Genomic DNA, 13,483 nt, shown 5'->3' on the forward strand with positions numbered 1-13,483 from the left:
TGCGTGCGGCGGGGACTGGGCTCGTGAGGGAGCCTTGGTGGCCATCGGAACGGGCGGGGGGCATCAAACACCTCGGAGAGCCCCTGGGAAGCCTGGCCTTGGGCTCACCTAAAGAATCCTCCTTTGGTGGTTAGCGAGAGTGAAACCTTCAGCTTTGCTAAATCTGAAGCGACACGGCGCTTTTAAATGTTGGCCTTGTGGCTATTGATTGATCTTGTGGAGTAAAAGTATACGCATTGCAGGTCTCCTCCTGAGCAGATTTCTGTAAGAGGCTTGCAAACGCTTCCTTACCTGAAGGTTACCCCTTGCACTGAGAATGCCGTTTCTGCAAGATTTAGCTGATCATATGATGAGACTTGAGATCTTGCGTTTAATTTGAGTGTAGATTAGAAGCCTGGCTTTAAAATGGCTTGCACAGACATCGAATGGAAGTTCTTGATCTCACACAAAACCAACTCATTAAGGACACATCTTGCTGCAATTTCCCTATATAGGATCAAGAGGCTGCTGCTGTAATAAAGTCTGACAGCTCTTTAGACAGTGGCCATAATTTACCTGTACAAGACCTCTGAAGTACCACCTATTCACTGCTATTTTTGGAGTCGTTAAATTTAATATTTACCACACCAATACAGAAGCACAATTTCATTGAATTGCTAGGCTTTTCCATTATTTGAAATTATAAATAAAATTCAGATTGCAAACCATTTTCAAAGAAATCTAATAAAGAGGTACTGGGAAATGAATGGCCAATTTAGATAGCGTTGCACTGGACAGCTCTGTCAGTCAGTTCTTCTGCAGTTTGTTAGAGGCTGTTTCAGTTGTTTTCTTTTCACTTGTTTTCAGTCTAATCTGCAGAGCTGCTGGTCTGCAGGTCCTGATCTGCTAAACTTCATCACACATAACTGAGTTAGTGTATGAGGTCTGGTTTGGCTTAGTAAGTGCAGTTGCCATAGTCCTCATGATATTTTTGGCTGCTCTAGGTAGGCCTGTTGATAATGCTACACGAAGATCCTACATTTAATGACAAGTAGGCTCTGGAGAACACCTGGAAAGCTGCTAGGGCAACTCACTTTAATTTCCCTGTTGGTAGGAGAAACATTTGTTCAGAAGCATTTGCAGTAAACTTTCAGTTTTGTGCTGTATTGTCAGTTTTTTGGGAGGGGTTTTGGGGTTTTTGTTTGGTTTTTTCCCTTCTTTTTTTCAAATACAGCTTCATTTTTTTCATCTGTGACTTTTATAGTTCCTTGTTACTGAGGACGCAAAGATTTGTCATAAGTGGTGAAAATTGAATTGTATTTGGTGCAGTAATGTGCAGAAAGGGACTGGAAAGGCTGCACCAGAGTGGTGAGTTCCATTCTGCAGTTCTGCGTATTCCTGTGACTGGAACAGGGGAGTGAGGAGTGGTTTCTTTTTTTGATAATGGAAGGAAACAGAAATAGCTTTTTAAGATGTGATCTTACGCAAAAGTTAGGTGTGAGCTAGCTGACCCACCATCTTCCCTGTAGTTCTTTTAAGGGGTGCAAAGTTCAGGTTCTGAAGAGGCGTGTTCCTGTCCAGCTGATGCAAAACTTAATTCAGTTGAATTTATCTTGTAATTCGTCAAGTTGACCCAAGTATATCTTAAGTTGTTGGACTAATGTTGCAGTGGAAAAGAAGTAGTTATTCAAATAATGCTTGTCAAAGTGAAGCAATTGGATATTTATCAACAGAGCTGCATGGGGAGGGGAGTGGAGTGACTTTTCAGACAGAATGCAATGCAGTGCAGCTAATGGCTGCTTCTTCCACAGTTACTGATCAGGTAGAGTGATATTCTTCTGTTGCCTTGGGCCTCTTCCAACTTATTGTAATTTAGGAAGGGTATTGATCAAAGTAATACTATCTTGAGGAAGCTTTGCTGATCTGTGCTTCTTTCAGGAAGTTATCTGGTGCTGTGAATGTCTTAAATCCAAACCACAAACCACTTTCTCACTACCACGCTCTTACTGCAGATGTTTCTTTGACACAGGAACAACCTTTATAATACAGAGCTGGTGGTTAGGTTTCTGTCTCCTTTTTAGAGACAAGGAAATATAAGACTATGCCAAAGGATTATGTAGAGACAATTTGGCTATTAATGGAGGCAGGGGTTTTTTTCCTGCCTCTAAGCATTTATGAAAGTAAGAGACCACTGAGAAGAGGAGACAGAATTAACCAGTGCTAGACCTTTCTATGATGCATAATGCTTGGGAAAGCATAATACACAGCCATCTGTTCATGCAAACAATTTTCATCTCTTTTTCTGTATATATTATATAAAATAATACACTGCTGTGGAAATTGAAATCGAGGAGAGATGGTCTGGGCAAGCATGGTTTACTGTGTGTTTGGAATGCTATCGTGCCAGTTGCCTTCTCCCATATTATTAGGCTGCAGGTTATGCTGTTTGTGCCAAGTTATCAGGAAAATATATCAACAGAAACTTTTCTAGATTTGTAAATATATATTCAGTTTGAGGTCTTAATATTTCTGCAAACTTGAAATCACCAGTTTCAGATTATTGCAAAGAGGGTTTTTTTTAAGGAGGACAGAAGGTAGGCTCATAGACTGGTGTTTCTCATGGAAGTTGGAAGGCTTGAAGATTAGCCCAGATCAGGCCACAGGACAGCATAATGTGAAACATCTCATCTCAAACAGATTAAATTAGACTTCTGGTATTCTGGGTAAAGTGACATTTTCTGCCATGAAAATCTAAGTATCTGATAGCTTAGTGGCTCATGGCTATGGAACTGTTCTGCAGCAGAGAAGAAGCTTCTGTGGCCATTGATGTTTTCTGAACAAAAGCACTTTACCGTTTTTCTGAGCCTTATCTCTCATTCTATTTAGTTGTATTCACCGAAGGCTCTCTGAAATTTTGTTTATGATATTAAGGGACATACATCTTGTATCATTATCGTTATTGTCAAAGACAGAAGCGATACCTCAAAACATGGGAGAGTTTAGTAAGTTGGAAGCCTTGGCCTTAAATAAATCTTATTTTGCACTCTAATTTATTTGATTTGTACTGATTGACTCACATTGGCTTCAGTAGAGACTAAACCTCCTTAGGAGCCTTTAGAAAGGAGTATTAGAAAACTCAGGACCTTTGAAGAACTGTCTGTCCTTTGTCTATATTATTAGGTCTCATCTCACTTGCTTTGTATTCAGATTGAAAACAAGTTGCTGCTTCTGCTCCCAGATGGTTTCCCTGTTTTTAAGTTAACAAGTAGAGCCAGAAGTGCTGGCTATACTGAGCTGATGTTTGCTGTATTTGTAAATAAGATTTCCTTTCAAGGAGTGAAGTTTAGAAATACGGTAACAGAAAGTTAAGTGATTTCCACTCTTGCAATGTAATTAGCAACATTTAAGAGAACATTATTAAATTGTTTACAGTTAGAGGCTTATGTTTTCTTTCAGTGTTCTGTTTAGTTTAAAATATTTTAAATTTAACTTCAAAAATCAAGGCTTTGTTGCCTTAATCCTATTTTGACTGTTTTGTGTTGGGATATTTTTGTTTTGATCTTTTCCCTGCCAGGCTTTTATCCAAATTGAAATTTGGTCAGTATATCCTCTTTCTGAGGTCTTTGGCGCTCTGAACATTTCTTCTGCTGCAGCTGTGGATAATAAAAATTACAACTAGTTTTTAATCAGTCATTTGCTTGTACGTTAGTTTCAGGTTTATAGCAAAACTTCCATGTCTCTTTGTTCAAATAAAATCGGATTTAGGCAACAGGTTCAGGGTAAAGCAGGAAACTGTAAGTGCTGATAAACCAGAGATTTTTCCCTAGGCAAAATATAATTTAATAAACCCTGTTGAATTCCTAAAGCCATTAGTTTGAATATGGTGTTTGGAGAATTAGTGTTAATTGTACAGGTTCAAACTGTGGATACCTGACAATTAATAAACATTACTTTGTGGTCCCAGCATATGATAGTTGAGCTTCCAGAGCACAAATTATGAGTGTTCCTTAACTGTGTCAAAGAATCCAAGATAGAGATCTGAAATTGTGAGGTGAGTTTCAGCCACTTGATTTTCCTTCAACTAGGAACCGTAGAGGTTAATGTTAGTGGGTGACCATGCCCTTACCTGTTTCCTCTCCTAGTGCACATTCATCCTCCTATATTTTGTCTTGGAAACCCATAGTACCAATAAAAAAAGTTCCATGCTGTCAAGAAACTCCATTTAAGCAAAGCTTGTGTTCAGTTTTATCCCATTGTTTGTACCTGATTGTAAGACAATGATTTTTTGGTAAAATTCCGGGTATGAGAAGACCCAATTAAATAAACAAACTCAATCAATCTTTTCAGTACCACTGATATATTTCAAGTTGTTTATATACAAAGTTAATCCTCACCCTTTTCTAATAGAAAATAGAGACCCAGCTCTGAATTGCAGGCTGGTGAGTCTAGGGCAGGAACAGAACACATTATAATCAGGCCATGCTACACCCTTTTTTATTAAACTTTACTTTTGGGGTGGAGAAGGCATATATGACTGTGTAGATCCTTAGCTGAGCTGTATTTTCTGTGGTTATGTACTACACAAACTTGTTCTTTTAATGATATTGCTTGAAATTTCATCAGAACAGTACTAAATTATGAATATTCAAGGTAGGACATACTTTAGAGTTTTTATTGTCTCACTGAAAGGCATGCTTGTATTCTCTTACATCAAGAGGAAGACAAACAAAAGACGTACAGTAATCAAAATCTTTTCAGACTTTCAGGACAGGAGTAAAGGGCTGTTTACTCAGTTCATTGAGTGCAGTTCATTTGAATTGTCAGAGAATATAATTCTCTTTTTTTTGTGCACTGTCTGGATTTTTCATGAAGTCTCAAAGGTGGATTTTAAAAATGAAGATTTTATATTTATCTAGAGTCACTAGATTGAACATCTAGTTTTCAAACTATAGTACTTGTTATTGAATTCATTCAATGTGTTTTACCAGTTAGTTCTTAAGAATTTGTTTTGACATAAATAATCTTGATCTAGTTCTAAAGATAATCCATAGTGTGGCTAAACAACACTATATATAAGAGATAGTTACCCAGAAGAAAAAATATTTTCAGCTACAGTCCTTTATGGTTGAGGTGTGTCTAAATCTTCAGTTATGTGGGTGCCAGATCCCATTTAAGTCAAATAAACTTCTGACCACTTGTAAGAAGGTAACAGAAGTCCTTAGAAAGGACATTGAGAAGTACATTTAGTTTTAGTATGTTCACATTCAAATAATAGAACTGGATTAATTCTGATTGTTTTAAGAGTCTAGCTTTTGATTAAAGTTTCCATAGTAGCCCTAAACCCCATTGCCCTGCCTACATACTCATTTACATTCATTAATTCTTTTAAACAGCAGGAAAAAGTTGCTGCTGGTTGATGTGATGGATTGCATTTTGCAGTGAAGCATCCTTTCTTTGAGGTACATTCCTTTTTCTGCAGACGAGTCAGTAGTAGTTCCAGTAGTTCCAGTGTAAAAGCTGGTCTGTTGAGTTCTATGAGAAACCCAGCACGTTTACCTAGAGCGAATGGGATTTTAAAAACTAGTGTTCAAGGCACACATGACATCAGGCACCAGTTCCCTTTCCTCCTAATGCTTTAGGTAGGATGAATATTTAGATAAACCCAGTTAGACCAGTGGCTTGTGCTCACCTTGCAGCTGCGTGCTCAGTCATTGCTTGGCAGCAGCAAAGGTTCTTGCCTGAGCATCTCAATTCAATTTGCTACCTGGAAAAAGAAGTATGCTTAACTGACTTTTAAATTCTTTCAGCCACTAAAAACTAAGTAGATGTCAGCTTGCTGCATTGTGCCAGGATAGCTTCTCCCACTTGTCTAGATTAAATACTAGTTGGGATTTACAGCAGATTCCAGTTGAGGCACTTGCAAATAGTGTGAATATTGTATTTCAAGGAAACCAGTGTAGTTTATCCCAGTTAAATGGCAAGAGATTAACAGCTCAGGGCACTTGGTTAGTGTCAAGCTTGGAATAGGCTGATTGTTTTGGTTTGAAATTAACAGTTGGGCTTTGAACAACTTTCTCTATAGATTTCAGGAGTCTTGTGATGATTAAAGAGGAAAAAAAATGTGAAAGGATAGTTTTCAGTCTGACATTTAATAATATTTCAGCCAGCTGAGATCAGAATAATACTTGGTTCGATTCTGCAGTTGGTTCAGGGGAAGCAGTAATGTCTCGCTCATAAGCTGTGCCTCGTTTCAAATGCTGGCTTGAGAATTTCTTGCAGTATGTGGTTATGCTGGAGTCAGTAGATCACAGAGATGGATAACAGGCCTTTCTTGATATTCAGCAGTAAGTTTGGTGTTTTAAAATCCAGTGATGTTTAGCCTTCATAAACACAAAGGGATTTAAGCTTTATGTTTTAAAATCTGGTGATGTTTTAGCCTTCCTAAACACAAAGGGGTTTAAGCTTTATGATTTTATTGTCTACAGCACAATAAAAGGACATGACTTTGCTTTTATCTGGGCCTGTTGTTTGAAGGTTCACTAGACTCTGCAGATGCTTGGCATACTCATAATTCTGTTCATATGTGGTTACAGTACTTCAAGCTTTTATAGAACTCTCTACCCTCCAGTAGTGGGATTTACTGTAGGTTGCTAAATTAGGAGAAGGTTTCTTAATGCTTAAAAAAAAAAATTAAAATTGTGATCTACATTGAGAAACATTAGGATGAAGACAGAGTTTTTTCTGGCAGAGATCTGTTCTAGGATTTTATACTAGGTCCTTGCAAAGGCGAAGATGAACGGATGGAAAGACTCTGGTATGTGCAATTGAGGTATAACTGCCCCAGATGCACTGACAGAAAAATACACAACCGCGTCCTCCTTGTGCTCCTGCCAGCCGTAGCTGTAGGAGTGAAACACTTTTCTTTAGACCAGATTTGAACTGAGAGACGTGTTTCAACTGGAGCCGTTCACTTTAGCAGTCGCTGGGGCCTTCCCTCTGCGGGAGGAATGCTGTGTTAGTCCCTTTGAGCATGACAGAGTTTGTTTGGAAACGCCAAGTTCCTTGGAGGGTGCTGCAGCAATGTGCTTTTCTGGGTAAATAGAACAATGTGGCTGACATTTAGCCGGCTATTTGGTATGCTGAATATTGAAAGCATGCCCATGTGAGTGGATTGAGGCAATAAAGATAGTGTTGCCATATTGAATAAAACCACACGGCAGTAATTAAACACTGTTTGCATTAAAATAGTTTGTTGTGAGTTCTCTCTTGCTGCATTATTATGTACAAAGATATTATATCCTGTTTAGTAGTTTGTTGCTACTAACTAGTAAAAGATTGCAGATAAAAGCACATTGGGAGAGTGTTACAGCTTCCTGTATGAATTCTCTACCTCTAGATTTAATAATTTGTTTAAATGTCCTTTTATCACTGTTTAATTCCCCTGGGTAAGCATATGACAGACACCATGAATCTGTTTTAGTTTGTTGTAGAAGCAGGATTCAAAAGTCTGGGTTAGCCTTACATCTCATCTCCTTTTGACAGTCTCCTTAAGTAATTCTTTAGGAAGGTGAAATAGCAGGACTCAACTGTGTAATGGTGTTCCTGCTGTAGTGCATAATTCGCTGTGATTGCACAGGCATTTATTTCAGAAGTTGCATGTACTTGATTTCATGAAGACCAAAATCTGAGTGATTTCACTTACTGAATGCCATTTGGTATGCTTGTTATAACCTCTAGCAAAGCATTTCTTGTATTTACACATAATTTGCTGAAGATGACTTGGTTTTGTATGGTAAGGAGCAGTTTTCAAGCCCTCTAGATGAATCTTTTCCATAGATTCTAAGCAGCTAGATACGTACCTTTCAGAATCAGATCTGCAAAAATAGCATTAATTGAAGAAGCAGGAGTATGTGGGTAACCTAAGAGGTTTTTTGAAGTAGCAGATACACATTGCCCTAAACAATTTAGGTGAAACCGATTCATGTAGAGAACCTCAGCATGAAGAGAGCTAGATCAAGAGAAACAATATATTCAACTGTCAAGAAGGATTAGTTGTTACACCGCATCTGCTGGTTCTGTGGACTGCAAGCTGTATTCATCTTTGGAAAGCATAACATAAAGATAAATATTTAATAATCAAGACTCTCTCACATTGGATTGTCATGTCGTAGATGATAACCTAGTAGCTAACGTAGCATTTTGTCTCAGATCTTTCATGATGTACTAGAAAAAGCTGTTTTTTCAGTCTGACAAGGAAAGAAACTGCATTTCTTTGCAGCAGAGGAAGACGACCAGTCATTTTAAACACGCTCAGGTGATCAGTTTACCAATTCTTCTGTGCAGAGTTGAAGAATGCTTTAATGGACAAACTTTTAGTGGAGTTTCCCAGTCTCTCAAAGCAGCTACTGAATAAGTGATATAGAAAGTAGTCAGTGTTTTACTCAGCTTTCAAGGCATTCTGTTAGAGCCCTGAAAAGGCCTGAGATTTTGATCCCTTCTTCCCGTAGTGTGGACTTGGCAGCGTTAGGTTTGCGGTTGGACTTGATGATCTTAAAGCTCTTTTCCAACCTAAATGATTCTGATTCTGTGAAATCTGCATTAGGCATGTGGTAGATTAGAGTACAAAGTACCAGTGCTCCAAACCCAGAAGGGCCTGGAACGCATGTGTTGTGTCTCTGCAGCCGAGGTGTGGGACTGTGAAACCCTTTTTGATTGCCTCTCCTCTCTCTCTCTTTCTTGCATTTTGCATAGTTCTCCAGCTTCAGCAGAGCTCCTGGAGTCCTGCTTTAGCTGGGATGCCATAGAAACAACTGGTAAAAGTGATAGGAAAGGTTCTAGGTATAGATCTTACACGGGGACAGAAATGTCTGTTGCTCACAGTTGGTTTTTTTTTTTCTTGACCAGTGTCCTTAGGCCTTGTGTAGAAATTCATGAGTTTAATTTCTTTTCCACCTGTATCTTAGTGATAGTAAACAACTCCACATGAGAAGAAATATTGGAACTAGAAGAAGCCTTCACATTCTGAAGAATAGTCCATCAACTGCATTCCAAGTTTTCCAAGTTGGAGAGAAGTAGAGTGTGAATACAGCCTCGTGTTTCGTGTTGGCCAGTCTTTTTTCACCTGGTGCTGACTATAAGTTTTTCTAGTGTCACACTTGGCAGCTCCCCATCTCTGTTAGGTTTTTGATTTGCACTTCAGCAGCATCTTGTATCCCAGCACAGTTAAGAGACTAATTTAGATTCTCTGAATTACTTTTGGAAAGCCTACAGGGACACTGAACTCTTCTGAACTTAGCCAGAATTTTGTCTCAATTTTTTAAATTTAGTAAAATACTGATTCCGATTTAGGAAAATGAGAGCAAAATAGTGAAATCGGTATTATAAAGCATTTTTTAAAGAAGTTGCCTGTTTCAAATGTTTGACTTTGTACTTTGTTTTCCTTTCAGTTAACAAGCATAAGCCATGGATTGAAACAACCTACCACGGTATAGTTACAGAAAATGACAACACGGTGCTCTTGGACCCCCCTCTAATAGCCCTGGACAAAGATGCGCCTCTGCGTTTTGCAGGTAAAGAATTCATCTGTTTCTAAGAAGTGGAAATGCTTTCTTCATGACAAATGCTGTGTGTTACTCAGTGTGTTTTCCCTAACAGTAGCATAATCTGTCAAAGCTTTTAGACCCTCGGAAATGTTTGTGCATGGATCAGAGTTTTATTTCATATTTACAGCCGTTTAATCTACAGCTATATCCAAATATCCAGAGCAGAGAGTACTCTCTGTTGCAGATATTCCATGCTTCTTTCAATTTCATGCATATATGTTGGGTTTTTGTTGCTTTTGTTTTGGTTTGGTTTTTTGCATAGTGTCTAACCTTTTCTTCAATCCTATAGATTCCACATTTCACAGCATTCAGTCCGGGAGTTCTTAAACAATTATTTTCTTAACTTTCTGTAGAGAGTTTTTTGTTTTCTTAGTGGTTTTGATTTGTCTCTTAATTCTACTAATTACTGTTTTCAGTCTATTAAGATTGCATTTCTTCTGTATGGTATTTGGACTGAGAATTCCTATAGAAATCTGGACTTTCTGTGATAAATTTACTTGTTGGTTTAGGGTATTTTAAAAAATATATGGCCTCTTCTATCTGAAAAACTTTTTCTCCTACAACAAAGAATATGGAGTAATACACCAGCCAGTTGCAGAACATAGGCTAAGTCATCACTGTCAACATAGGACTGGCAGATGACAGTGCAAACTTCTTACAAAATTCTGCAGTAGGTTTGGAGTTTTTTGTTTTTTTGTGGTTTTTTTTGGAAATGACTGCTTACAAATACTGTATTCATTAATTGGATGCAGAATTATGGAAAGTACGTTTTTGTTTTGACAAAATATGGGAAAACTGTGTTTGAAGAATACCACTGGACGTCTGCAGGTATTTTAAATTAGTCATAGTGGATAACACAAGCTTAAATTAGGTACTGGCAGAAGCTTGCTTGGCTGATTAAACTTTTAGTGTTAAGAATCCTAGTAAAATACCTACATGATGTGAATTTATCTGTATTTGGGAACATTGCTTAGCCTGGCTTCAAAGAGGAAGTGATAGAAGAAGAGAGTGATTAAATGTACAGCCATTTGGAGCATTCAGCATGCTAACTGCATTGTATGCTACAGCATTATGGCAACTTGGTCACAATTTCTTAAAGTGGTACTTAAAGTAACGGTTTTGTTGCATTATCATAAGGCTGTAATTATCTCCAAGGCTGCCTTACAAGTTCAAGAAGTTTAGAGATAATGGTAAACCTCTGAAATTCAGACTTTCTTGTGCATTGGATACACGTGGCAGAGGCTTTTAAATGATCTTAACTGGAAATAAAACTGCTGTCTATGAACAAAAAAACTTTTCATTTCCAAATAAAGACATTTGTGTTGGGATACACAAAATCTGTTAAGTAAAAAAGAGGTATAGAAAGGCTGAACTGTGTACTTGGTGATTAGGAGAATGTTAATAATCTCTTGAAGTACTTAAGTGCTTTAAATGTAGGTGGTGGTAGTTTGACAGCATTGAACCAATTTCGAAAATGGCAGTTTTATTGCTTTTGGTGGATAGTAAAGTTTTCCTGAGTACTGGATATCATGAAGCTTTAAGAAAGTACTGGCAGAATATTTTCAAATATATTGTGAAATTTACAGTGGAAAACCTGATGTCAAAGCATCTCTTCAAATGAGACTGCTTTTCCATTGTATTGCTCTAAATTGTGTAAACCTGCTTTCATTTAATGAACATTTTTGCCAGCTGGAAGTTGGTTTTATTAAATGTTCATGTAAATATTATATGTTTTGGCTTTCAAATACAGTTCTTAAGCAGCAGTGTCAGAACTATGGATTTAAAATAGTTATCTTAAATTCTGAGTATAGCATACTAACGTCATAAAGAAATTTTCCTTAATATGACTGTTGGATTTGAACTGCCTAAATTTTGAATGACTGTGCTGTGGGAATCTAGAAAGTATTTGTCTGCCATTAAATGGAACAATACTTGAATCTGTCTTTGAGGAGACCAAATGTGGGAGACGTGATGACTCAGCAATATCAGTTCTAGTTGGTGGTGCTGTAGTCATGTTCTGGGGTGGAGAATAGCGTTGTTGTCCAGCAGCATCTGTGTGGGTGTTTAAGTGTGAGAAGCTCATTAGATCAGTGACATGTTTTCACAGCAAAACAAAGCATTTGCAGGATTAAATGCCCATTTCATCTCTAACTGGTATATGCCTACTTAAAAATCAAATTTATTCATGCTTCAAAAGGTTGGATATTTTAATTAACTGTACCCCCTAGCTAAGCTGTGAAACTTCTGAGATCTCTGCAGGTTTCAAATATTTTAAATAGAGCTTTTTGCTTTATTTCAGTTTTGAGCACATTGAAACATCTTGACACCAGTTCATTTAAATGATTTGTAGTACATGAACTGTGGAGCAAGTAAAAGATGTTATTGCTTTGCTTGCTCTGTACTGTGGGTATGAGCCTAAAATTCAAGTGTACAAAAATAAGTAGGGTTATACAGACATTTATTTCTAGGATAATTTGTATGGTTTTACATCTGAAACAACACACTTTTGAAAACTGGGTTTGAATATAGTCATGCCAGGTTGCTTTGTCACACTGTAGATTTGTAGAGACTGTGGAATCAGTCTTTTGTACCATGGTTGTTACGGATCTGCTTGAGAAGACAATGACCATTCTTTTTCCTTAGTTAAACTTTTCTACGTTATAATTTGAGTCATGTTGGAATTTGATCCAAAATGTTTTTTCTGAAAAAATTAAATAAAGGACAGCTACATTTTCTACTGTACATTAATTTGTGTCCAAAATCAGTTTAATGTCTGAAGCTCTCAGTATAGATTTCCTCTTTACTATACAAAAAGGAACTGAATTTTTATTGCATTTGAAACAAACAATATTGTATCTGGATGCCTTCAGATGGCTGAATGTGTTTTGTTATGAGAGTAAAACACAGGGTCTTGCTAACAAGATGTTTGAAACGTTTCCCTTGTGGAAGGAAATGTTTCCCTGGATTTTTTGATGTGTCTGTAACAGGGTTTTAATCCTTCTTCCCCCACCCCTAGAGAAAACCACTTCTTAGCCACAATACTTTATTTTCCCCTTACTAATCTTGGATGCAAGAAGTATTTTTGTGGGGGTTAGGAATTTTTTGACTTAGATCATGAATATGCATAGAGCTTTGAAAATTATCTTGCAGAATCTCTATTCATTCTTTAAAAAAAAAAACAAAACAAACCCAAAAATCCACCCAGCCTTTCTATCTGCCTGTGGCTGGAGGTGTGTGGGGTTCACTGGTTGCGGTGGGCGAGCACTGATGGTTCCGTGCTGCACCTCCAGCTCGTGGTTTTTTTGGGCAGGGAGCTGTGCTGACGTCCTGTCTGTGTGTACTGCAGCACTCAGCCGGGTGGTGGTTGTACAGGAACGATAAGTAGAGATGATGGATGGCACTGTGTAATCAAACACATAAAGATTTTGATCTTGTCACATCCAGTGAGTGATTCTGTGAGTGTACAACAAATATGTTGCACAGCCAGTTGGCAAACTCAAGAGGAAATGTTGTTGCAATAGTATTTCAGCTATTTTTGCATCAAAATTCTAGAGGGAGTCCAGCAGAGGCCACAAAGATGATGAGGGGGCTGGAGCAAATCCTGTATGAGGAGAGGATGAGAGAGCTGGGACTGTTCAGCCTGGAGAAGAGAGGACTGAGGGGGGATATTATCAATGTCTATAAAAACTTGAAGCGTGGGGGCTAAGTGGATGGGGCCAGGCTCTTCTTGGTGGTGCCCAGTGACAGGACAAGGGGCAATGGGCACAAACTGGAACACCAGAAGTTCCAGACAAACTTAAAGAAAAATTTCTTTCCTGTGAGGGTGCCGGAGCCCTGGGACAGGCTGCCCAGAGAGCCTGTGGAGTCTCCATCTCTGGAGATGTTCAAACCCACCTGGACAC

The 13,483-nt window shown here is 38.1% G+C and overlaps 1 protein-coding gene across 1 annotated transcript in view; it reads left to right on the forward strand.

Moving 5' to 3' along the window:
* Positions 1-961: 961 nt before the first annotated feature.
* CLSTN1 (calsyntenin 1) overlaps positions 962-13,483 on the forward strand; it is a 37,755-nt gene continuing 25,233 nt past the window's right edge. The window contains exons 1-3 of the mRNA XM_029084606.1: positions 962-983; positions 6,259-6,283; positions 9,424-9,548. Coding sequence (XP_028940439.1) covers positions 962-983; positions 6,259-6,283; positions 9,424-9,548 — 172 coding nt within the window. The remainder of the gene's footprint in view (positions 984-6,258; positions 6,284-9,423; positions 9,549-13,483) is intronic.

This window comes from Antrostomus carolinensis, unplaced genomic scaffold, assembly GCF_000700745.2.
Source record: "Antrostomus carolinensis isolate BGI_N321 unplaced genomic scaffold, ASM70074v2 scaffold20754, whole genome shotgun sequence".
NCBI lineage: Eukaryota > Metazoa > Chordata > Aves > Caprimulgiformes > Caprimulgidae > Antrostomus > Antrostomus carolinensis.